This window comes from Puma concolor, chromosome E4, assembly GCF_028749965.1.
Source record: "Puma concolor isolate L17-30 chromosome E4, mPumCon1.1.hap2, whole genome shotgun sequence".
Lineage (NCBI taxonomy): Eukaryota > Metazoa > Chordata > Mammalia > Carnivora > Felidae > Puma > Puma concolor.
Window position 1 is genome coordinate 4,157,937 of NC_141683.1, and position 24,742 is coordinate 4,182,678.

The following is a 24,742-nucleotide window of genomic DNA, read 5'->3' on the forward strand; positions in this document are numbered from 1 at the left end:
GTGAGCAAACACAGCCTCAGTCCTGCAACCGCGAGGAATGAATCCGCCGACGACCATGTGAATTTGGAAGAGAACGCCCAGGTCCAGAAGGAAATGCGGCTGGGCTGACATTGTGCTTTCAGGTTTTTGAGACCCTGAGTAGGGGACCCAGAACACCTGAGCTATGGGGACCGTGACAGAGAGCGGGGACCCGGAGCGCCTGAGCTGTGGGGACTGTGACATAACATGTCTGTGTTGTTACAAGCTATTAAATCTGTGGTTATTTGAGACAGAATATTAGAAAATGAATGTAAATTTGCCACATGTAAAAAAAAGTATGTGGTAATTTGTTGCGAAGCAATAAAAAACTAATTTTTATTGTGTTGAAGGAAATAGCTGGCAGATTGTGGAACCACAACAGAGCACTGGAAAATATACTTTTTTAAATAGAGTGAAAACATCAGAAGTAAAACCTATAATAACTGAAACTAAGAACTCAATAGAATATTTTAACAGCACATTAGAAAGAAACCAGAGATAGGGGTGCCTGGGGGGCTCAGTCGGTTAAGCATCCGACTTTGGCTCAGGTCATGATCTCACGATTCATGAGTTTGAGCCCCGCCTCGAGCTCTGTGCTGACAGCGTGGAGCCCGCTTGGGATTCTCTCTCTCCCTTTCTCTCTGCCCCTCCCCCACTCATGCTGTCTCTGTCTCTCTCAAAATAAATAAATAAACCTTTTTAAAAAGTTTCACTATAAAAAAGAAAAAAACTAGAGATAAAAAGTCACTGAATGAGAAGAATGTCAGTAGGAAATATCCAAGCAGAAGCACAGGGAGGGAGAAAGAATGTGTAATATATATTCAAGAGCACAGGAGGCATAGAGAACCTGGCGAAAGGTCTAGCGTATGTGTAATTGGAGTTATGGGTAGACAGGAGAGAGAGATGGAATGTACCAGAAGCAACAGATGCAGAAACATGTTCTCAGTTTTCCAAACCCGAGGACAATATCAGGACAGAGGGTCAAGAAGGACGCTGAACTCCATGCAAAACATATACACACACACCTCCCACCCCAACAAAATGCATGCACACATACCGTGTAAGATGGCCAAAAAAGAAAAAGGCTTAAAAGTAGGTAGAGGAAAAAGATACACTATTTTCAAGGAATAACAATAAGACTGTTAACTGGCTTTTGAACAGCAGTAATAAGAAAGAGAAATCCGTGGAATGATGTCGAAGGGCTGGAAGGAAGTAGCTGCCAAAGGAGAATTCTAGACTCCAGGAAAGTATCATGCACGAAGAAAAGCCAAAATAAAAACAGCTTCGGAAGTGGAAAAAATGAGAGAATTCCTCACCGGAAGACTTGCACTAAAGAACTATGAGCTGGGGTTCTTCACTTAACCAACTGAGCCCCCCAGGTGCCCCCGGGGTTCTTCAGATGGAAGGAAAATTCATGCCAGACAGAAACCAAAACAAAAAATAACCAAAATGAATTTCAGCATAAAAGATAAACGTATGGAAAGCGTAAATTAATATTACACGTAATATTATCCAATTAATTAATATCTTGTGAACGTCTAAATACTTGTGGAATGAAAATACACAGTAACAACATTAAGATAGGGATAAATCAAATTCAGGTTTCACATAATCGTGGCATGGTCCTTGAAATCTAATCTCTAAAGTAAACATTAAAGTGATGTGTAAGGAAAAAATAAAAGGAATAAAAATACTGGATTATTCCAAAATAAGATAAAAAGGAAAGGTATCTAAAAAATGGGAAAAGTAGAAAACAAATGGTAACACACGTAAAACCCAAAGATATCGGTAATTTTGTTATAATATAAAAATGTAAATTTCATTAAATGCAAAATAATAATCCAATTAGTGCACAAAAACTGTCACACGGGATAAGAAAACAAAATTCTGTTTATAGAAGACATACCTTGTCAGCATACAGAAAGATTAAATATAAAAGAATGGAAAAAATACCACGCAAACACTAATCAAAAGAAAGTTATGTTTTATGTAAACATCAGAAAAGAAGATGTCCATTTTTAAAAATTTGAAGCTTATTTTGTGACCTGCCCTACAGTCTAGCCTGGAGAACGTGCCGCATGTACTCAAAAACAATACACATTCTGTTCTTTTTATGTGTAGTTTTCCAGAAGTGTCAGTTCAAGTCGTCTGGTGATGTTGTTCGTGTATTCTCCATCCTTGTGGATTCTCTGATTGTTCTATAAATTAATAAAGTAGAATTATTGAGCTCTCCAACTATATTTGTTGTGTGGTCTATTTCTCCTTTCAATCTGTCCTTTTCATGGATTTCTGGGCTCTGCTCTCAGGTGCATATACCTTCATAATTTTTATCTTCCTAACAGAGTGACTCTTTTATCATAAATGTTTGTCTCTTGTAACATCCCTTGTCTCAAAGTCTATTTTGTCTGATATTAACACAGCTCTCCTGTGGTTACTGTTTGCGTGGCGTACCTCTTTACCACCGTGACTTTCAAAGTATCTGTGTCTCTGACTCTAAAGGTACTGCCTGTAAACAACTGGTCAACTACATCTTGCTTTTTAAAATCCGTTCTGACAATCTTTCCCTTTCGACTTGATGATTCAATGTGTTCACCTTTTTTTTAAGTTTACTTATTTTGAGAGAGAGAGAGAGAGAGACAGAGCGAGCAGGGGAGGGGCAGAGAGAGAGAAAGAGAAAGGAAATCCCAAGCAGGCTCCACATTGGCTGCACAGAGCCCTATGCAGGGCTCGCACTCACAAACTGTGAGATCAGGACCTGAACAGAAACCAAGAGTCGTCGGTGCGTTCACGTTTAATGTAATAAACAGTGTGAATGAGGCACTGTCTTCCATGTCACTAGTTGTTTTCCAAATTTCGTGTGTTTTACATTCCTCTATTCCCCCTTTACTGCCTTTTCTGTTAAACAACTTTTTTATTGTACCGTATTGATTCTTTTGTTGATTTTAAAACTGGATATTTTTTTTGAGTGCTTGTTCTATGCATGTTTAAATTATCACAATGTTGTTCAGGTTAATACAAAGTTGATTTCAATGAAATACGGCAATATGGAAATACGCCTCCATTTCTTCCTCTTATGCCTCTGCACTATCGTCATGTAACATCTTTATTTTTATAAATCCAATTTATAAATCCATACAGTATTATAACAATACGACCGCTTCGAATGATGGTCTGTTTTTCTCTAAAAACATTACTACAGGAGGAACATAAAAATGTGGACTCATAAACACACACATACATACTCTCATATGATTACTTATACATGTTATGATAGGCAGCATTTCTGGTTTTATTCGTTCTTCTTTATGGAAATGAGTTATTGTCAACTGCCGTTTCCTTTCAGGCGAAAGAACTTCTAGTATTTCTTGTAGGGTAGGTCTGCTGGCAAAAATTCTCTCCATCTTTTTATCTAGATACACCTTAATTTTCCTTCATCTTTTTAAGGATATTGTTGCTAGATTCAGATTTTGTTGTCGTTGTTAATTGTTTTTTCCCCTTGACAATCTAAATGCCATTTCACTCTCCTCTGGTCTCAATTTTGTTTCCTGTCCGGAAGTCACTATTAATCATGCTGCTTTTTCTCTGTACATGAGGGTGAGTCACTTTTCTTCGGTTTTCAAGATTAGTCTGTACGTGGCTTTCAGCAGTTGGATGTGGTTCTCTTTGCATTTATCCCACTCAGGGTTTGTTGGGTTTCTTGAATCTGTTAATGGTTTTCATCAGATTTGGGAGGTTTTCAGCCATTATTTTTTTTTTTTTTCTGCCTTATTTTCTGGGAATCCCATCACACCAATGCTGGGATGTTTCCTTTGTCCCCACAGGTCTGGGAGATTCCCTCTGTTTTCATGCTTCTATTTCTGCTCTGAAGGCTGGGTGATTTCTAGGATTGATTTTCAGGCTTCCCGCTTCTTTCTTCTGCTAGCTCAGATCTACTGTTGATCCCTGAAATTCCAGTTATTATAGTTTTCAAACCTAGAGTTTACATTTGCTCCTTTTCTATAGCTTCTATTTGAGATTCCCTATTTGTGCGATCACTGCCATTCTACACACACACACACACACACACACACACACAAACTTGAGTTCTGGGAATGTGAACTGTCTCCAGTCTGGGAATTGGGTGACTTATTCTCCATTAAAATGAATGAAGTCAGGATTCTGTCCAGCCTCAAGAGGAGGATCACAGCACAGAATCCTCAGATTTTTTGTTTAAAAAAAAAATCATACTTTCCTTCTCTAGATGGGCATTCTTCTGAGAAATGCTTCCTGAATCACGTCTGAGTCCTGGAGGAGGCAGGTCACTTGAGCACACCCCCTGGGGTGCCTGTTGTGAACTGGTCTCTCTTATCCCAGGGAGTCGGTGACTCCGTGCCTGCCGCCGTGGCCCTAGCTCCTGTTGTGTTCGCACTGGACAACCGTGGCAGCCGCCTAACCCGGTCCCAAACTTGCTCGTCTCCAATTCATTTCCCAGTTCTCAACCAGATGCTTTAGAGAGCACATCGGACTGTGCCATTGCCTCTTTAAAAGCTTTGCTGGCTCCACATTGCCCCATAAGCACCAAGTGCTGTGTGACCTGTATACTCACATCCTCACACCCAAATTCATCTCTCCCTCGAGCTCTCTGTGCACAGTTGGGCTTTCCTTCAGTTCTTGAAACGACGCATTATCAATAATCTATCAAGTCCTTCCCTCCTGTTTTTTCTCTGCCTCCAGTTCTCTTCCCTAACTCTATCTAGTTGACCTTCATTCATCTTAAAGACCCCAGCGCAAAATCACCGCTCAGAGGAATATTTACACTTCCCAGACTAGCAAAACGTCACCCCCTTTATTCTGTGCTCTCGCAAAACTCTGTTCTTCCTTTGTGGCATGTGTCGCTGTTTGTAATAACGTGTTTATTTGTGACCTTGGATGTTTGAAACCTGCCTGGTGTGGCCGCCATAGACGATACAAAGATACCGAACCAAGGGACAGCGGGAGGGATAAAGGCAGCCCATCATCACTCGACCAGTGGTACATCACAATATGGAGCCGTCCACGTGAAGGGATGCACTTCTACCAGCTGCCAAAATACGCTGTCTCCTCAACAAGAGGGGTGCCCACGGGCTGCGTCTGTGCAGAGGAGGCTCCTTTTACTAATCTGCACAATACCCAGTGGATGAATACATTAATGATGAGTTCCATGCAAGCAAATGCCGTGACTGTCTTTGTCACACTTGCACCACCAATGCCCAGCACAGTGCCTGGAACCGTGCATTACATCTTTGTTACTTCAATAAATGAAGGCCCGGTCCTCAGATGTAGAATAATAGGCACGCATTTGGCCCGTGTCTCCTGCGTTCGTTAGAGTTTTAGCAAAACGTATTTGTTTCTACGAGGCTAACCGCTCTTGCGAATCAGTCAACAAAAGTAGAGTTTTGTTCTACTAATTGCCCAAGCTCCTAATCAGTCCCCTGGGATACAGCCTCAAACTCTTTCTCTGCTGCCCTCTGTGCCCTGGAACGATTCTCAAGGGGATGTCCCTGGAGTCCTGGATCAGAAGGATTTGGGAATTCACAGACTGAATGCCCGGATCTGGGGTTTTTAAAGAGGCTTCAGCTCTGCAGGAGGATCTTCTGAGGCCAGAGGAATCAATGCTCCGGGCTTTGAGCCCGTCACCATACCCCGAGCTTCCTTTAGACACTCAGGAAATGATGCACTTCTAGGCCTGGGGTTCGAGTTCTCCTCCCCACCCCCCCAGACCTTGTGAAGAGTCCTCTTCTGAGTTTTTTGTTTAAAAAGTTAAGGTAGATCTGCAACTCAGAGAATTTGCCTCCTTTGCCAACTTTGCAGGAAGTAAGTGGCTGTCGGTAGAAAAACCCAGGAGAGAATTGATTTTAGACGTTCTAAGCTTCTTCGTTTTCCTGTTCTGGTTTTCTGATGCTTTTCTTGAACTTTAGAGTTTCCCACTTTGCCGACTGAGCCCAGGAGCCTATAAAGTGGAAGAGACTGTTCTCCTGCCCGTAAGTAAATAATGAGGGAACCTATTAAAAATCGTGGACGGGGGAGAAAAATAAGACAACCTCTATAATCCCAGAGCTGTCATCTACTACCGATGTCCCTGGTGTCTCGAGTGAATGAGGCTGAGGGTCAGGCAGTTTTCCGACAGCTGGTACCTCCCTCCCCATAACCTGAAGCTCTTGTCTGAACATTCATTCGGCGCAGTTTGGATTCAATGTGAGCGAATGGATTTGGAGACCTGTGTTTCACACCTGCTCTTATCATTACTAGAAACGTATGATAAGTGGTTCGTCCTTCTGACCCTCAGATTCTCCACCGATAAAATGAGTATTTTACTTCTTTGTAGGGTAATAGCTAAACTTCAAACAATGTAGTCTGTCTTCACAGGCTGGCAGGTATCTTAACCAGATGTTCGTTTCTCCAGTTTGGTTTCTAATGACCCCAGACAACTTTATTGCTGCGTCGGCCTCTGAGGTCTATACCCTGCCTTGACTCCTCTTACTTATAATGCTTAATTCTGGGTCAGGTTCTCTGCCCTGCTTTCGTTTGTCAGTGTAACACGGGGCATCCAGATCAGATCACTGCTTCCAGAAAAATATGCTTGGCATAATCTGTGTTGGGGGGAGGAGAGAAAGAGACACGGACGTGAACTGGGCTGGGGCTGGAGATTCTAAAGGAGGAGACGCTGTCCTTGAGATAGAAAAAGAGGAAAAAAGGGAACACCAAATCCCCCTGAGCCTTGCCTCCCTCCCCCCCTCAACAAGATGTTAGTAGCTACGTTAGGAACTAAAAGGAAATTGGGTAATATTTATTAAGTCCGCATCCCTTCACAGAGACATCAAAAACAACCCAGAACAAGATACAGTGACTTCCTGTTTCTTAATGTCTTCCTTAAGAAGACTCACCCGCTTCCTGTGTCAGCGTTACACCTATCGGTATCTCATCTGGGACAGTAAGGTCCTCCAGTATTACTCTCTCTCAAGAGCAAAGGACTCAGTACTGGGCAAAAAGAGCTGGGCCCCCAGGGTATCTTTGCCGTGAACTAGATGAGTGCTATCAGGCGTCCTGCATCCTTTTGGGGATTAAGTGTCCCCACATTTCTACCCCAGAGTTACTTCTAAGCAGTAGGTGCATTATTACTTTGACAAACAAAGGAAACTGTCAAATGTAAAAAACTCATATACATTTCTACAATCTTTTTAGAGAAAAGAGCTATCCACCAAAAGTCAGACTGAGATTTGGGAAACTAACCCAAGATCAATGGTCTATGTTGATGATAATGGTTTGCCAATACTTAGCTCAGCCACCCATGTCTTCCTATAGAGTTCCATCTTTGTCCCCTGGAAGCCTCTCAACTTCAGTGAGCCTGCAGATTCTCTCCCTTCCTGTCCGCCTGTCAGCCACATGTCCATCTTTTGCTTGACTGCTTCACAAGCTCCATGCGTCTCCAATGCCCCCCTGATGGGCAAGTCCTGTCCCCACCTCTCCTCTCTCCAGCTCTGAGGTCGAGATGCTCACTTGAGTCTACTGTTCTGACTTCCACCCATCACTGTCAGTACTGCTGGAAGTACCTGGCAGAGGTGGGGGGGGGGGGCTCCTTCAGACCAGAAGTACCTCCAGAGTTTTCCTCATCAGTTCCTTTGACACAGGGATCAAAGGCTTGACGTACAGCAAAAATTGAGCCAAGTTCCGGGTATGTGGAAACGAGTAAGTAGGATCTGTCATCAAAAAAACTTACAATCTAGTTGAAAAGTGAGATAATAAATCATTTCAATTGAATGTGACAAGTGTTATCATGTACAAATGAATGAAAGCCTGAGAGAACCAAGATGGGCAGGATGCCTGGATGGAAAGAGGGTGAGGAGAATTACCCCAAGGGAGGCTTAAAAGAAATTGAAGCTACCTTACCCCACTGCATAATATATATTTATTATGGACACTTCGGGAAATTCAGGACACAGCAAAAATTCACCCATAAGTTTACCATGCAGAATCACACGCTACTAACATTTAGAGGATTTCCATTCAGCATCTTTTCTGGGCACATTTTCATCTAACTGAGGTAATTTTGTATATATCATATCCTGTTTTATAACTTATTTCCCATTGAATTACATAATTTTCAGGGTATCATTTAAAAGCTACATAGTACAGATTTTTAAAATACCCTATTAGTTTCTGTTTACAAATGTCACACATATTCATTTATACATATTTATATTTCTTTAGAGAGAGAGCAAGGGAGTGAGCATGAGCAAGGGAGGGAAAGAAGAGGAGGGAGAGAGAGGGAGAGGAGAAAGAGGGAGAAAGAGAGCCGAGCACAGATGTGGGACTTCTTCCCGTGACCCTGGGATCACGACTTGAACCGAGATCAAGAGTCACATGCCCAACCAACTGGGCCACCCAGTTGCCTCTCATTTACTTAATTTTCATTTTTTTTGTATACATACATATTCACATACACGTGAATATAGAACTTTACTTTCTTTACAAAATTGGGATCATATGACTTTTACTGTTTTGTAATATTTTCCCCACTGAACAATATCATGAACACTTTCCTTGACGTATAATTTAAAATTTTTATTGTAGAATAGGGTATGCATTAGAGTATATAAAACAAATGTGCATTTTAAGAAAAAATAGCAAACACCTAGCTACCCTCTCCCCGGGCTAAGAAACTAAAGATCACTGTAAATCTAGAAGCCTCATAGATGCTCCTTTCAAATACTTCAAATACTCACCAAATAGTCATGATCATGAATTTTAGATTAAAGTATTCCCACATTTATAAAGAAACAGATTATCCCTAAATAATATATTATTTAGTCGTGCCTTCTTTTGAACATTACATCAATGGGACACACACACACGTGTCTGTGATTGGCTTCTGTTATTCAACATTATGGTTGTGAGATTCATCTATGCTGGAGCATGAAACTGTAACCAGTGCCCTTAGGAATCTTTCACAGGCACCGTGGACCTTTTCTGTAAAGGACCAGGTGGTAAACATGTTAGTCTTTGTGAGCCATACAGTCTCTTGCTGAAGCTACTCAGTTTCACTGCTACAGTGTGAATGCAATTTACACAACATGTAGACAAGTGGGTGTGATTGGGTCCCAATAAAGCTTTATTTACAAAACAGACCACTGGCCCCTGGGCTGTGTTTGCACACCCGTTTTATAATTAATTCGTTTGCTGTTCCATAATATATTGTAGGGTTTACTTTATCCTTTCTGCTTTTTAACAACGTTTGGTTTTTTCAGGGTTGTTGTTTGTTTTGCTTCCCCTATTATAAACAAAGCTGTCTTAACTTTGTGTGTCTTTAGTTGTTCTGGATTAAATTCTCATGGTGGAATGGCTGGCTCCTATAGGGCCGTTGGTTTGCAACTTGAACAGGTAATGTCAAACTGTTTTCCAAAATGATTGTGTCAATTCGCTCTCCTTCCAGCAGGGAACCAGAACCGCCAGTGCTCTTTATTTGTGATAGCTTTGACTTTTTCACAGCCTGATCGGTGTGAAATTGTGGTCTGTGGTCTATTTTCCCCTAGCTACTAATGACGTTAAAAACCTGTTCACATGTCATCTGTGTGTCTGATGTGGGATTCCTATACACTTGCTAAATCTATCATTATATTAAGCTGATCTTTTTTTTTCTTTTTGGTGTTTCAAACTCTAGATACTCTAGATACTAGTATTTTATTTGTGGTTTTTTAATATATATATTTACTTGTTCCCGCCCTTTTCTTGTACTTTATTTTGAAACATGGAAGTTAATGTTTATGCAACAGAATGTATCATTATTTTCCTTTATGTTTTGTATCTCTTACCCAGAGCTTTATAAACATTCTCATATATTATCTGCTAAACATTTCATAGGGCGTTTTGCTTCTTCCTAGGTTTTTTACTACATTTGAAATTAATGTTTTTATGGTGCGATCTAATTTCATTTTCCCCCATACAGATAGCCAACAATTCCAAAATCATTGACTAATCCACCAACCTACAGTGCCAGCCCTGGCATGAAGAGTTCCCATATTTCAGAGCTCTGTTTTCTTCCACGAGAGTGACTCTTCACCTCTGTGCCAACACCACACGTTCTTAATGACTGTTGCCTAATAAGTAATAATATTTGAAAGGCCAATCTTCTGTTCTTCAAGAGTGTTTTGGCTTCTCTCAGATCTTAGTACATTCATATAAATTTTAGTATCAGTTATGAAGCTACCAACCAACGAACAGCAATCCATTTGAGATTCTGATTTAACTCTACTGATTTGTCAACCACAGATCTAGGAATTCATAGATTTCTGATGAATTGGAATCTTCAAAATCTTAGATCTTCCAACTCATCAGTGGGGTCCATTGTTCCATTACTTCAGTTCTCTTTAGTGTTCCTCATTAAGGTTTTGTAATTTTCTTGGTGAAGGCCTTTATTCCTACGTACTTGATATTTTTAAGCTATTATAAATGATAGCCTCTTCAAATTTAATTTGCTATCAGTTTGTTGAAGTACAGAAATTCAATGGATTTCTATAAATTTTGTACCAGAAAGCTTGCTAAACTCTCTTAATAATGTTTATCAGTAGGTTCTTTTGGATTTTCTGTGTGTACAAGCACATCATCTGTAAAGAGTTTCTTCCTTCTCAATCCTTATATCTTTAATTTCTTTTTCATGGCTTATTGGGTTGGCTAGGACGTACAGTTCAATGTTGAAGGAGGTGGATAAAGCAGTCACCCTTATCTCATTCCCAATCTCACCACGAAGTGTATGTTGGCTGAACTTCTGTACACATGCTTTACCAACTTAAAGAAAATCTTGTATTCTTAGTTGGCTCAGGGTTCTTCTTGTAAGTAGACACTCAATTTAAAAAATGCTTTTTTGGCAGCAATTGAAATAATCACATGACTTTTCCCCTTTAAACAGTTTGAGGAAATACATTATTGGATCATTTTAATGTTAAACAGATTTCGCATTCTGAAACAAAACCAACTTGGTCATGTACCCATTGTATACATTGCTGGATTTGGCTTTATAATAATTGCTTAAGAGTTTTACACCTAGATCTGTGAGATCGGCCTGTTAAATTTGTCGTCAGGATAATTCCAGCTTTGTAAAAGGAGGTAAGGAGGACTTCTCCTTTACTACCTAACATGGAAATCTGTATCGTATTGAAATCAGCTTATCCTGTAATGTTTCATAGCACTTACTGGTAAATTTACCTTGTCCTAGAGATTTGTTTATAGATTTTTTTCATTGCTCTGTTTTTAATTTTTTTATGTTTATTTATTTTTGGGACACAGAGACAGAGTGTGAGCAGGGGAGGGGCAGAGAGAGGGAGACACAGAATCCGAAGCAGGCTCCAGGCTCTGAGCTGTGAGCAAAGAGCCCGACGTGGGGCTTGAACCCACAAACCCTGAGAGCATGACCTGAGCCGAAGTCGGACGCTTAACCGACTGAGCCACCCAGGGGCCCCATTACTGTCTTTATTTCTTAAAAACATTTTCAGGTTTTCTACTTCTTGATTCAAAGTTGATAATTTTTTTAGAAATGTATCCATTTCATTGAAGTTTAGAAATATTGAGATAAAGTTGTTCATAATGTTACCGTTCATCTTTCTGTGTCTGAAGATTATGTAACCGTGTCCCTTCATTTATTCATAATCCAGTTTATGTCTTCACTTGTTTTTCTTGATCAGATTTTCACCAGGGGTTTACCTAAAGTTTACCTTTGTGGATCTTCTATATTTTATCATTAACATCTGTTTCATCATTATTCATTTTTTTTTTTAATTTTAGAAAAAGTGTGCACACAAGCAGGGGAGAGGGGCAGAGGGAGAAGGGGAGGGAGGGGGGAGAGAAGGGCAGAGGGGGGGGAGAGAGAGAGAGAGAGAGCGAGAGAATGAATGAATATGAGAATCTCAAGCAGGCTCCATGCTCAATGCATCTGGGGCTCAGACTCACAAACCATGAGATCATGACCGGAGCCAAAATCAAGAGTCAGACACTCATCAGAATGAGCCACCCAGGCGCCTGTTTCTTCCCTCCTACTCTGTTATTTTTATAACTTCTCAGGATGAGTTCTCATCAATTTTCAGTTTTAAAAAAATAAGCATTTTCAATGATAAACTTTCTTCTGATAACATTCTGAATGCACAGTGTACGTTCTGCTATATGGTTCTTCCATTACTATTTAATTCTAAATACTTCCTAACTTCCATTTTAAGTTCCTCTTTGAACTATAGATTTCCAAACATTTCCAATTTTTCAAGCTTTTTTGTGTGTCTATCTCATAGTCTCTAACTTAATCACACTGTCCCCTGAGGATGTGGTCAACATTTTAAGAAAATCTAGACCAACTTCATGGGCCATCCACAGGGTCAGGTGTCCTTGCAAAGAATGCTTTCCTTCAAACTTTCAAATACTGTTGCTCAGATTTTTGATATCTTTACTTCAGTTCTAGGACCGAGTCTTCCACGTCCCTGGGAAAGGTGGTTGATTCATGAAGTTTCGAACCTGTTTTGAGCTACTGAATCTTTGCTCTTGACTGTGTGCTCACCAGGGGACGTGGTGGTCTTTGGTGCAAAGGGATAGTGTCAACCTTCTCTTTACCCTTCTCATCTGACGTCCTCAATGAAGACAGCCAATCACACAGAGGTGAGGGGGTTTGTTTTCCAAGGTTTCTCCAACTTCCGAGAACATCAACTCATACTGTTTGCCGTGTTTCTAACCCTGTACCTCTTAACTCTGGCCGGCAATGTCATCATTGTGACTATTATCCGTGTTGACCACCACCTCCACACCCCCATGTACTTCTTTCTAAGTGTTCTCTCCACATCAGAGATGTGCTATTCCCTGGTCATCATCCCACGCATGCTTTCCGGCCTCGTGGGTCTGAGCCAGTCCATCTCCCTGGTGGGCTGTGGGACTCAGCTCTTTTTCTTCCTCGGCTTTGCCATCACCAACTGCCTCCTGCTAGCAGTCATGGGGTTTGATCGCTACGTGGCCATCTGCAACCCACTTCGTTACTCAATCGTCATGAGTTGGAGGGCCTGTACCATTCTGGCGTCCTCGGTCTGTGCCTCGGGGTTCTTGCTCTCTCTGGTTCAGGCTGTGGCCATTTTCCGACTGCCTTTCTGTAACTCACTGATTGAGCACTTCTTCTGTGATGTTCGACCTGTGTTGGATTTAGCCTGTGTTACTCCAATCGTTAATGATATCTTGACCTTAACTATAAGCCTCTTGGCCATCACAGCCCCTGCCACTTTCCTCCTCATCTCCTACGTCCTCATCATCTCCACCATCCTCAAGATTGCCTCAGCTGAGGGCAGGAAGAAAGCCTTTGCCACTTGCTCCTCCCACCTCACGGTGGTCATTATCCACTATGGCTGTGCTTCTATTGCCTACTTCAAGCCCAAGTCAGAGAACACCAAGGATCAGGACCAGTTAATCTCAGTGACCTACACTGTGATAACACCATTGCTGAACCCTGTTGTGTACAGTCTGAGAAACAAAGAAGTCCAGGATGCTCTGAGGAGAGTGGTGGGGAGGAAATCCCTTCCCTAAGATGAAATCTCTACCCAAATAGGCATGCGTATCTTCCGCATGGGAGCTTATAGGTAATGTTACACGGCCACGGCTTCAAGTGATTGGCAAAATCTCACTCCTCGCAGCCAGGGCCAGAGCAAAAGTGAGGCTGGGGGCCAGCTTCTAATAATTGATTCTTACTTCTTCAACCTCTTTGTTAACATAACAAAAACATAAGTCACTCTGCAGGCCTGTGAACAGATGCCCATTGGCCCCATTCCAGGAGATAACTGCAAGGTCAGAGCGTGATCTAGTGTTCATCTCAAAAGCTTCCATTTAAAATGACCAGTCCACTCCCCTGAAGTATAAACCACTTTAAAATCACACTTGACTGAATCTCCTTTTAACATAAACTGGATGCTTGAACCAGTGGTTATTAAAATGGAGACTGGGCCAAAAACTAATCACCTTGTGTTTTAAGAAGATAAGGGAAGCAAAAAGAGAGGTATCTTTCAGGAAATGGGTTTGGGATGAGCTAGAAACCTTCTAGAGAGAAGGTTTTCTAGCAACACCCTGCAAGTTTCCTGTAACTCACACATGGGGCTTCAAGGGAAGGGAAATTGGGGGTGGAGGAGAAGGGAATTTACACACAGGGGACTCCTAACCACATGTGAGAGTCGTGAAGCTCTGGCCAGAGAAACAGCGCACATGACTGGGTCTGACCCTTTGCTTCCTCTGGCTGAACACAAGCTACACAAAGAAGTCCTTGTGGGGCTGACAGCAATGCCCACCCCCCCATGGACGGGATGACCAAGGGGCTCAGAGGAAGAGCAGACAGATGGCTCAGGGAGCAGACTGCTCAAAGAACGCTGTGAAATTGAGTAAGAAGAAAGACAAATGAGAGGCAGATCCAAATGGGAGCTTCCAGTGAGAGGAGAGTAAGAGAAGGCAGAGGGACCAGGGGACGGTCAGGGCAGGGGGCAGGAATTCAGAAAACGTCCTTCACATTGGGTCTTGAGCCCTTCACAAGCCCAGTCACAAAGGCAAGGAAATAAAGCTCAATGAAAATATGAAAAAGGGTCAACAAAATATCTTTCTGATATATTAGGTTAATATTATTACTCCTGGAAAGCTAAAAAAAAAAAAAGTCAACAGTAAAGGATTTTTGACATGAAACTTCCATAAAAACAAAGCAACTGAGTTCAATGTGTAATAATAAAAGACTATTCACCATTATTCGCTTCAAAAATATATAAAACAATGAGGGTGAACTTCAGACTCAACTTGTGAGACGAAATAGGTGTTGAATAACACGGTGATTAGCAGTTGTAATTGCTGAGCAAGTCAAAGTTACTCTCCTGAGCTATTTGTAAAGAGACACAATAAACACATGAGTATACAGTATTCTCATTGCAAAATACTTTTGAAATGCAGAAATATCAAAATGTGTTAAGTGATTATGAATTTAAACCCAACACATGCGGGTGCATAAACACCTAACTTTTAGAAGTTCTACAATTCAATCTATTTGGTCATTCTGAGCTCCCAATCGGACGGATAAAAGAAAAGGCCTCGAGTCCTTTCCATGCACACTGGGGCAATTTAGCGACTAAGTCACTTTATGAGTAAACATAATTGAATTCAATTCCTGCTCCCCCCTGTTCCCCCATTCTCCTCGGGGCGAATCAGTCAAGTTCTGCTCAAGGCTTCTAGTCTCCTTACCACAGAGGAGGGAACCACAGAGAAGTCTTACCACAGAGAAGTCCACGGTCACTTCTAACTGCTCCGCGTTGGATCCTATGGAGATACATGACCCCCAGTGGCCATCTTTGGTGATATCTATTTTTTTTTTTTTAAGTTTATTTCTTTAGAGAGATGGGGTGGAGGGAGGGGCAGAGAGAGAAAATCCCAAGCAGGCTCCGTGCTCACCAGAGAGCCCGACATGGGGCTCAGTCTCACAACCATCAGATCATGACCTGAGCCGAAATCAAGAGTCAGACGCTCAACCGACTGAGCCACCCAGGTGCCCCAGGTGCCATCTACTGAGAGGACCCTGGTCTCGTGCTCTTTAACCAATGTGGTCCGTGCACCTCACCTTCCTTATGACTACTCTGGGGCCCCTGGACCTCTCTCAGCCCCTCCTTGAAGGCATCTAGGCACTCAGCTGTGTCCCTGACCCTGTAATGAAGAGGTTGATATTCAGAACCATGATTTGTAAGCTAAAAGAGGCTTTCCTCTCTAGAAAAGTTTGTTGAAGTTAAAAACTTTCGGCTTTTAAGACAAATGCTTTAGTTAAGAGTTTAAAAAAGATCTTTTTGAAATTCAATGGACTTTTTTTTTTTTTTCTGGGTTCTTTCAGGTTTACCCTGGGGCGAATGAAACTCCTGTGAAATGAAGAATGGGAAATGCAAAAACAAGGCAGGATTTTTATTCTGTCGCATTTATGTGTTTATTCCGTGTGTCCACAACATTAATTATCATGGATTTTTTTTTCAACGTTTTATTTACCAGAGCTAGTTATTTGCCATTCTTCTTTAGAATTTTTTTTTTTTTTGGATGTTTTGCTTCGCATAAGTCTTAGAAGCAGTCTGTTCAATTTACAACCCACCCTCCCCCGCCCCAAAGGCACACAGCATTCTCCACACGGTTAAACACACACAAGCAAATCACACCCCAGCACTATTTTACGGGAATCCTACCACATTTATAATTTATGGAAAATTGACATCTTAATGATCTTGAGTCTCCGTATTCAAAAACATAGCGTTACTCTCCATTGGCTCAAGTCTCCTTTGGAACCAGGAACTTTAACATTTTTCTCTATTTTTTTCCTAAAACTTCTATAGTACTATGTTTTACATTTAAATGATCTCTTTTTGAGTTAAAGTTTATTTATTTTGAGAGAGAACTTTAACATTTTTCTCTATTTTTTTCCTAAAACTTCTATAGTACTATGTTTTACATTTAGATGATCTATTTTGAGTTTGTTTTAAGTTTATTTTCGGGGGGGGGGGGAGGGGCAGAGAGAGAATCTCAAGCAGGCTTTGCACCATCAGCACCGAGCCTGATGGAGGGCTTGATTCCACCAAGTGTGAGATCACCTGAGCTGAAATCAAGAGTCTGCTTCTTAACCAACCGAGCCATCCAGACACCCTGAGTTAGTTTTGTTTCAAGTTTAAGGTTGAGGTCAAAGTTTGATTTTTGCTTGCAGATAACTACTTACTCCAGGCCAATCTTTAAAAGCAATCATCTGGGGCACCTGGTGGCTCAGTTGGTGAGGCATCCAACTTTGGCTCAGGTCAGGTCATGATCTCGCAGTTCGTGGGTTCGTGGGTTCAAGCCCCGCGTTGGGTTCTGTGCTGACAGCTCAGAGCCTGGAGCCTGCTTCAGATTCTGTGTCTCCCTCTCTCTCTGACCCTCCCCCCTCCCAAGAATAAACATTAAAAAAATAAATAAAGGCAATCAGGCTCCACTGAACTGAATGTTCACATTTGTCAAAAGTCCGTTGAGCATATTTCTGTGGATCAGTTTCTGGGTTTCTTTCTGTTGCAGTCAGTGTCTATGCTTTCCAATACTGTACTGTCCTGGTTAATGCAGCTTTAGAGCAAGTCTCAATATTGAGTCAAGTGAGTCCTCTTATCCTTTGTCAGGAATGTTTTAATTACTCTAAGTCTTATGTATTTCTGTATCAATTTTAGAACAAGCTTGTCTATGACTATGAAGCACGTCGTTGGGATGTCATAGGAATTGTATCAAATCTATAGATCAAGTTAAAGAGAATTGACATCTTTATGATGTGGAATCTTCCAGTCCATGGACACAGTAGGTCTCTCCATTTATTTAAGTCTTCTTTGATTTCCTTTATCACCATTTTGTAGCTTTCAGCATGCAAATTTTACACACATTCTATACCTGAGCATTTCATTTTCTTAGGAGAAATGGTAAATGATATCGTGCTTTTAATTTTGGTTTCCATACATTCAGTGTTAGTTTACAGAAATGTGTTGATATTGTGTGTTATGACCTTGCTTAAGTCACTAATTTTAGGAGTTTTGGGGGTAGGGTTTGGTAGACTCTCTGGGTCTTTCTATATAGACGATTAGGTCATCTGTATAAATGAGGACGGTTTTATTTCTTCCTTTCTGATCCGTATGCCTTTTCTTTTTCCTGCCATATTGCACTGACTAGAACTTCCATTACTATGTTAAATAAGAGTGGTGAAAGCAGACATCCTTGCCTTATTCCTAATGTTGTGGGGGTGAAAGGGGGAAACCATTCAGTTTTTCACCATTGAGTACAGGTTTTTCAGATATGCTTTTTGTCACATTGAGGTAATTTCCCTCTATTCTTGCAAAGAATTTTTGTCATGAGTGCTGGATTTTATCAAGTGTTTCTTTGTAGTTGATGTCAGTCATTATATGATCATTCTTCTCTCATCTGTTAATCTGGTGGATACCATTGTTTGATTTGTGACCATTGATCTAGCTTTGCATTCCTAAAATAAATCCCAACTTGGCCACGGAGTGTAATTCTTTTTATACATTGTTGTATTCAGTTTCCTCATATTTTGTTAGGGATTTCTGCATCTAAGTTCCTGAGGGATACTTATCAACAGTTTTATCTGTACAGCCTTTACGTGGTGTAATAACAAGAGTGGCCTCATAAATTATGAACTCCTAAAGTGAGTTGATCAGTGTTCTATCCTCTTCTGTTTTCTGGAAGATTGTTCATATTTGATATTGATTTTTCTTTCAATGTTTGGTAGAATTCTCCAGTGAAACCATCTAGGCCTGGAGATTTCTTAGAAGTTTTTAAACTATGAATTCAATTTCTTTAATGGCTCTAAAATGACTCAGATTATCCAACAGTTATAGGATTTTTCAGATTATCTGGCTGAGTTTTGGTAGCTTGGTTTTTTTTGAGGATGCACTTGATCAAGTGCACTTGATCCACTTCTGTCAAGTTGCTGGATTTAGAAACAAGGTTGCTCACAGTATTTCCATATCATCCTTTTTAATAGCTGCAGAATGTGTAGTGATACCCTCATTTCATTCTTGATGTTGGTGACCTGTGTATTCTCGAGTTTTGTCAGTCTTTCTAGAGATTTATCAATTTTGTTGATTTTTCAGAGAACCCATTTTGTTACGTGGATTTTCTTCTGCTATTTTCCTATTGTTTTATTTCATTGACTTCTGCTCTTTACCATTTCTTTCTGCTTGCTTTGGGATTATTTTCTCTTCTAGTTTCTTGAGGCAGGAACTTTAGATTACCAATCTGAGAAGTTCCTTCCTTTCTAATGTAAGCATTCAGTGCTATGAATCTCCCCAGCAACACTGCTTTAGCCACATTCATGTATGACACATCCTACGTTGATTCTCACTCCTTTCTATGTATTCTTTTATTTCCTTTGAGACGTGGTCTTTGACCCATGGATTTGTTAGAAGCAGGATGCTTAATTTTTATGTTTTTAGAAAGTTTTCCTATTGTCCTTCTGTTACTCACTTTTGGTTTGCATCCTGAACATTTTGTTTATTATGTGAGAAGACTCAAGATCCCACTTAAGTCTTTTATTTTAGCAGGCAGTCGCCCATTTTAGGGTTAGCATGCAGGGCCTGGCCTACTTTTGTTGCCTGTGGTTCTAGTGATATTTAATTTTCAGAACATTTTCTGTTATTTGGTGTGTTTGGCTTATTTGGGGCTGTTGAGATGGTCCTCCCGGTGCTGCCTGAGGGTTACCAGGGGTTTCCCCAGGCTGGGCTGCTGGTGTGGAGGGGAGTCTGAGCCTTGGGGACAGAGGCTTCTCTAGGCAAGGGCTTGTTAGGGTCACACGCTCCTCACATGTGGGAATGGAGCGTCTCTTCTACTAGTACTCCCCATGCCTATACTCTGTCTCTGGAGGATGGAGGGAAACATCAGCCTCACAAGGTCAAAGAGGCTTCCAGAACTGGGTTTCTTGGTGGATCAGTAGCCCTAATGTTTTGGGTCAGGGAGGGGAGCTACAGGCCCTGCAGGGAGAGAACACACTTTCCCTGGCTACTTATTAGTGGGTGGCGGTGCTAGGCTCGCCAACTGTTGTGGGAGGGACTCCTCTTTGACCCAGGATAGGAAAAGAGCCAGGTCGATGGGCAGGAAACACAGGGGCCAAGGTGACCTTATGTTGGGATGGGGAAGGTTAAGATTTCCTGCCACTGTGCTGTTTCTGTAGGCCTGAGGTCCAAAACACGTCTGGCTTCCTCTCCCCGTCTCTCAGAGTTCTCCTTTGGTTGCCTCTTGGGTTATTTCCAGGGGCTATAGTTGTACTTAAGAAGAGAAATGAATCTATACCATTTTATCTGTACCAGAAATTTGTTTTTCTATAGATTTTGCACATTTCTGTTTATTCTTTGACATTTCTTATAATTTTGCAATTGGAAATAGCTTTTCTTCCATTATATTATTAATTGGCTTTTATTCCCGTGTAGCTAGGAAAATGATAAACCTGAACCCAGAGTCCTTGTGGAATAATTTTAATGTATGTAATAATTTTTCAGTGAATTCTCTTGGGTTATTTTACAAGTATTCTATTATATTACCTGGGAAATACAATTCTACCTCTTCCTTTCCAGTTTTTATACCTTTTCACTCTTTCTCTTGATGTAATATTGTTGGTCAGTACACAACAATAATGGAGTTAAACAGTAATGGTTATGGTGACCATTTTGTCTCTCTTTTTTTAAAATTTTAATGTTTATTTATTATTGACAAACAGAGAGAGACAAAGCATGAGCATGGGAGGGGCAGAGAGAAGAGGAGACACAGAGTCCAAAGTAAGCTCCAGGCTCTGAGCCATCAGCACAGAGCCCGATGCGGGGTTCAAACCCACAGACCACGAGATCACGACCTGAGCCAAAGTTGGATGCTTAACGGACTGAGCCATCCAGGCGCCCCACTGTCTTGTTTTATTTAATGGGAGTGTTTCTCATTTTTATGTTACAGAATTATTCATCTATCCTATTTAATTGGCTATTTTAAATGAAGAATGGTTGTTACATTCTATTGGATATCCTTTCCAGCATCTAGAGAAAGAGGCATATAATTTTCCTCTTTTTATTTATATGGTTTATGGTTTATTAAATTTATTAATAGATTGAAACATCCAGAATGCTTGTATTACTGGTATTATAATAGGGAACATACTGAATACTTACCATGTGTCAGGTACTTTCCTAAGGATGTTTGCTAATTAGTTTCATTCTCAAAATAACCTTGGGACGTAGACACCATTATTACCCCCACTTTATAGGTACGACTGTTATATAAACTTTGGTGAAAAGGAAACTGAGGCGCCTAGAGGTTAAACAACAGGGCGAAGATTACGTAGTCCATAAGTGATGAAGCGCGTTTTTGAATCCCAAGAGTTTTGGATCCAGTGGTTTTCCCATTGATCACACGCAATATGGCTGTGATGCATTGCCACAGGATACTATTATTTTAATCTGGTACTGGTTGCTCTTTATTTACTTTAGTGAAATCCGTATTTTCTGTCTACTTGCATGTGTACAGCAGGCAGCCCCAAGATGGGTTACTTTGTCACATAGGCTATTTTGAGCAATCAAAACCCAGCAGCTTCAGGAGAAGCTCTTTACCTCCCCCTCAATTGTATGCCAGTACCAGAAAGAGCACTATTAACAGAGATTCCTGCTACCTAAGAAACTTCTGTGCATAACAGGGCACCTTTGTTTTCCAAACAGCTGCTCTCACCTTCCCACTAACCATCTTCTTCCCCTTTGTATCCTCAGACCCCACCCTTCTCCTGAGCTCACATTGTTGCCTGTCTTTGAAATTCCGGGACTGTGTGGCTTCTCCACACATTTGCTATTAAATTGGGTTTTCTTCTGTTAATCTGTCTCATCAACCTGATTCTTAGTCCAGCTAGAAAAACCTTCAAGGGTAGAATAAATTCGTCTTCCCCAACACGTGTGTGTGTGTGTGTGTGTGTGTGTGTGTGTGTGTGTGCGCGCGCGTATCCGTCCAGTGTATGTGTGATAATCAAATCAGGCTTTGTTTTCAATGCTATGCCCATCATAAAACAATTTGAAGGGCTCCCTCTTTTTCTAGCCTTCCCACCTTTTTAAAAGACTGGTGTGGTTATTTATTCCTTAAAGTTTTGGTAGAATTATCCTCTGACTTCACACCACATGATTTTATAGCCTAGCATTTATCTGGAGCTGGGACTCTTGTTGTGAAGGGAAAGGTTTCTGACCACTCCCTCTACAACGTTTTCTAAAGAAAAGGTCGCTTTAGATTAGTTCTTGTTGCGTTATGCTGATAGCTATGAAGAATAAGGGGAAATCCCAAATTTATAATTCCAGCTGTGGTCTTTCCCGGATCCAAGCTAGTCTAACTGGCTGCCTACTTTCGCCACTTCCATTTAGAGGTGTAGGATTATTCCAGATAAAACACATCCAAAATTAGTATCCATTCCCCAAACTAGCCAATGATACCTTCTCTACCCAGTTGCTTGATCCAAAACCCAGTGAGCCTATCTTGAATCCTATCTTTTCCTTCCTCCTCCTCCCCAGAATGGCATCGGTCAGCACATTTTTATGCAAAAGAAGAAAAAGACAAGATCCTGCTAGCACCGCGGGGTGTTAAACCAAACAAGGTTGTAAGGAGAAAATATTCACGAGGACACACAATCTCCCAACTCTCCTTAACCCATAGCTTTGGCTGTGCACAAGTGGGCTGGGTGTACCACGGGAATGACACACTTATAAAAAAGGGGAAACAGGGACTATCTAAGTGATTATCCAACAGCAGGAGCTCCCAGGGGGAAACAGCCCTGTTACAAAGAAGGGCAGCATCGAGAACTTGGCAGCTGGCGTCGGCCTCTCCTTCCACTGAAATTTCTTAGACCTGCTGTGTCAGCTCTTTGCCAAACTACTGAAAGGAGAGAGAAAATGAGCCTTTGGGGCCATCTAGACTGGGATCTCCTGACGAGCTTTGTCAGCCCTATCTACAAAACACAACGCGAATTTATCCGTTTCCTCCCATCTCCACCAAAACTACTCTGATCCAGGAAGAGTCTCTCACGATGCACTCTCCTTGTTTATTCTTGTGCTTTTCCATTCCATTCTCGACCAAATAGCAAAGTGATCTTCTAAAAATGAAAATCCGATGACACCCTTCCCCTCATTAAACTATCCAACAGATCCCCATTGCACCCGGAATAAAATCCACCTTCCTCCTGATGGCCTATAAAGCTCTGCCTGTCCTTGCCGCCCGTGCTTTAAGAAGGGCGTCATCTCTTCTTGCAAACCCCCCGCTACTCCAACATCTATCAACACGGCAGGTTTGTTCCCTCTGAGGACCTTTACACCTACCATTCCTTCAGTCTAGAGTGCAGGTTCTCCACGTTCTCGTTTGTTCTTTCTCCATCAGTCAGGCCTCCGGCGAGACGAGCTCATGTGCTCCTTCCCTGACCACTTCATTTATCATCAAGCACACCAGTGACATTCTCCAGGAGCTCTTTTATGGTCCTTCTAGCACTCATCGCTAGCTATCTGACACAAAATAAGAAGGTTGGCTATAAGGGCGGGAAAACTATACACCAGGCAAAATACTAAATAGAAGAGAGCGGAAAGCACAAATGAAAACAAATAGGCTGTAAACACCGTTCCTGCTGTCGCGGAGCGTGTACTTCAAGAGGATCGTAGCTGACTTCAAAAGTGTGTAGGTGATCTGCATCATTTTGGTACGTAGCAAGTGTCTAAAGATAAAGCGAAAAAGGACAAAAGACATGGAATGAAGGCATGAGCCAACCGTAGGAGGACCTGGGGGAAGAGCACTCCAGGCTGAGATCAGAGCCAAGGGTCCGAGGAGGGTTAGCTGTGGCATTAAACAGGCCAGCACAGCTGGAGACAATGAGCAGGATGACGGGGGAGAGTCACACTGTGGTCTCACAAGCTATGGCAGGGACTCTGAATGGGATGGATAGTCACTGCAGGAACATCTAAGCAAGCGACGACTTGATGTGGTTTATGTATTAAAATCTTTATTCTGGGGGCACCTGGGTGGCTCCGTCAGGTGAGCGTCCGTCTTCAGCTCAGGTCATGATCCCGCAGTCCGTGAGTTCGAGCCCCGCGTCAGGCTCTGTGCTGATGGCTCACAGTCTGGAGCCTGCTTCCGATTCTGCATCTCCCTCTCTCACTGCCACTGCCCAAATCATGCTCTCTCTCTCTCAAAAATAAATAAAACTTGAAAAAAAAAATCTTTATTCTGGCTGCGTGGAAAATCAACTCCCAGAGCCAGAGGGGAAACAAGGAGAAACCAGTCAGGACCTTGTTGCTAGGCCCATGTTACAGGTGACGGCGGCTTGGAACAAGGTGTGCCTTTGCATGAGGAGTTGGCCGGTTCAGCCGGGGGCACATTCTATTCAAGAGGCCAAGTGGACATCCAAGCAGGGATAATGGACTGACTGTTGAACATACAACTTCACATCCTGAAAAGCAGTATGGAGTAGAGATTTAATTCGGAAAGTGTTTAAACTTTCCAAGGATAGGTGAGGATAAACATAAGAGGTGAGGATAAACACAAGAGTGGTCTGGGGCTGAATCTTGAGGTGAGCTAACACCAAGAGACTGAGGAGAAGAGGAAAGAGAAGGAACAGTGGGGGAACAAAAACAAAGTGAAAAGTACTAACACTCAGGGCATGTACTGGAAATTGCATGAAAACCGGTTTCCAAGAAAGAGAAGTCACATATTTGGGTCAAATGCTGCCAACATGCCCAGTAGGGTGAGTTACAATTAATTGACCATTAGACTTGGCAAAATGGGGTGATTAGTCCCACTGGAAAAAAAAAAATCTGTATTGGTAGCATATAATGGTGAAAAAGCCAATTTAGTGGGAATTAGAGGATAGAGAAACTGAAGACAATGCAATTCCTTCCAAGAGTTTTGGTAAGAAGGGGAGCACATAAATGGGCCTGTAGCTGGAAAAGGATGTGGGATCAAAGAAGGTTGTGTCTGTTTTCATTCTTTTAGCGCAACGGGAATTAGAACACAGAAGTCTGTAAATGAAAGTGAGCTAGTACAAACCTGATGAGTCAAAGGAGACAGGGGAGAACCGCGGAGCCAAGGTCCTGAGTGAAGATGAGGGGCTGTGACACGGGCATCCAGCCAGGGGGGCGTGCAGTGGCCCCCAGGGGGAGGGTGTGCTCGGCTC

At 41.8% G+C, this 24,742-nt stretch overlaps 1 protein-coding gene and 1 long non-coding RNA gene across 2 annotated transcripts in view; one reads left to right on the forward strand and one right to left on the reverse strand.

Annotated features, from left to right (window-relative positions):
- The window catches only part of LOC147572254 (uncharacterized), a 171,499-nt gene that overhangs the window by 51,576 nt on the left and 95,181 nt on the right, over positions 1–24,742 (reverse strand). The window lies entirely within an intron of this gene.
- On the forward strand, positions 12,577–13,578 carry LOC147572256 (olfactory receptor 10J1-like). Its single transcript, XM_086693396.1, has one exon. It carries the CDS (start codon positions 12,646–12,648, stop codon positions 13,576–13,578), a length of 933 nt encoding a protein of 310 aa, XP_086549522.1. The 5' UTR covers positions 12,577–12,645.

Excerpts from the sequence above, each read along its gene's own strand:
- LOC147572256 (XM_086693396.1), top strand. The coding sequence starts at position 12,646 with ATGAAGACAGCCAATCACACAGAGGTGAGGGGGTTTGTTTTCCAAGGT.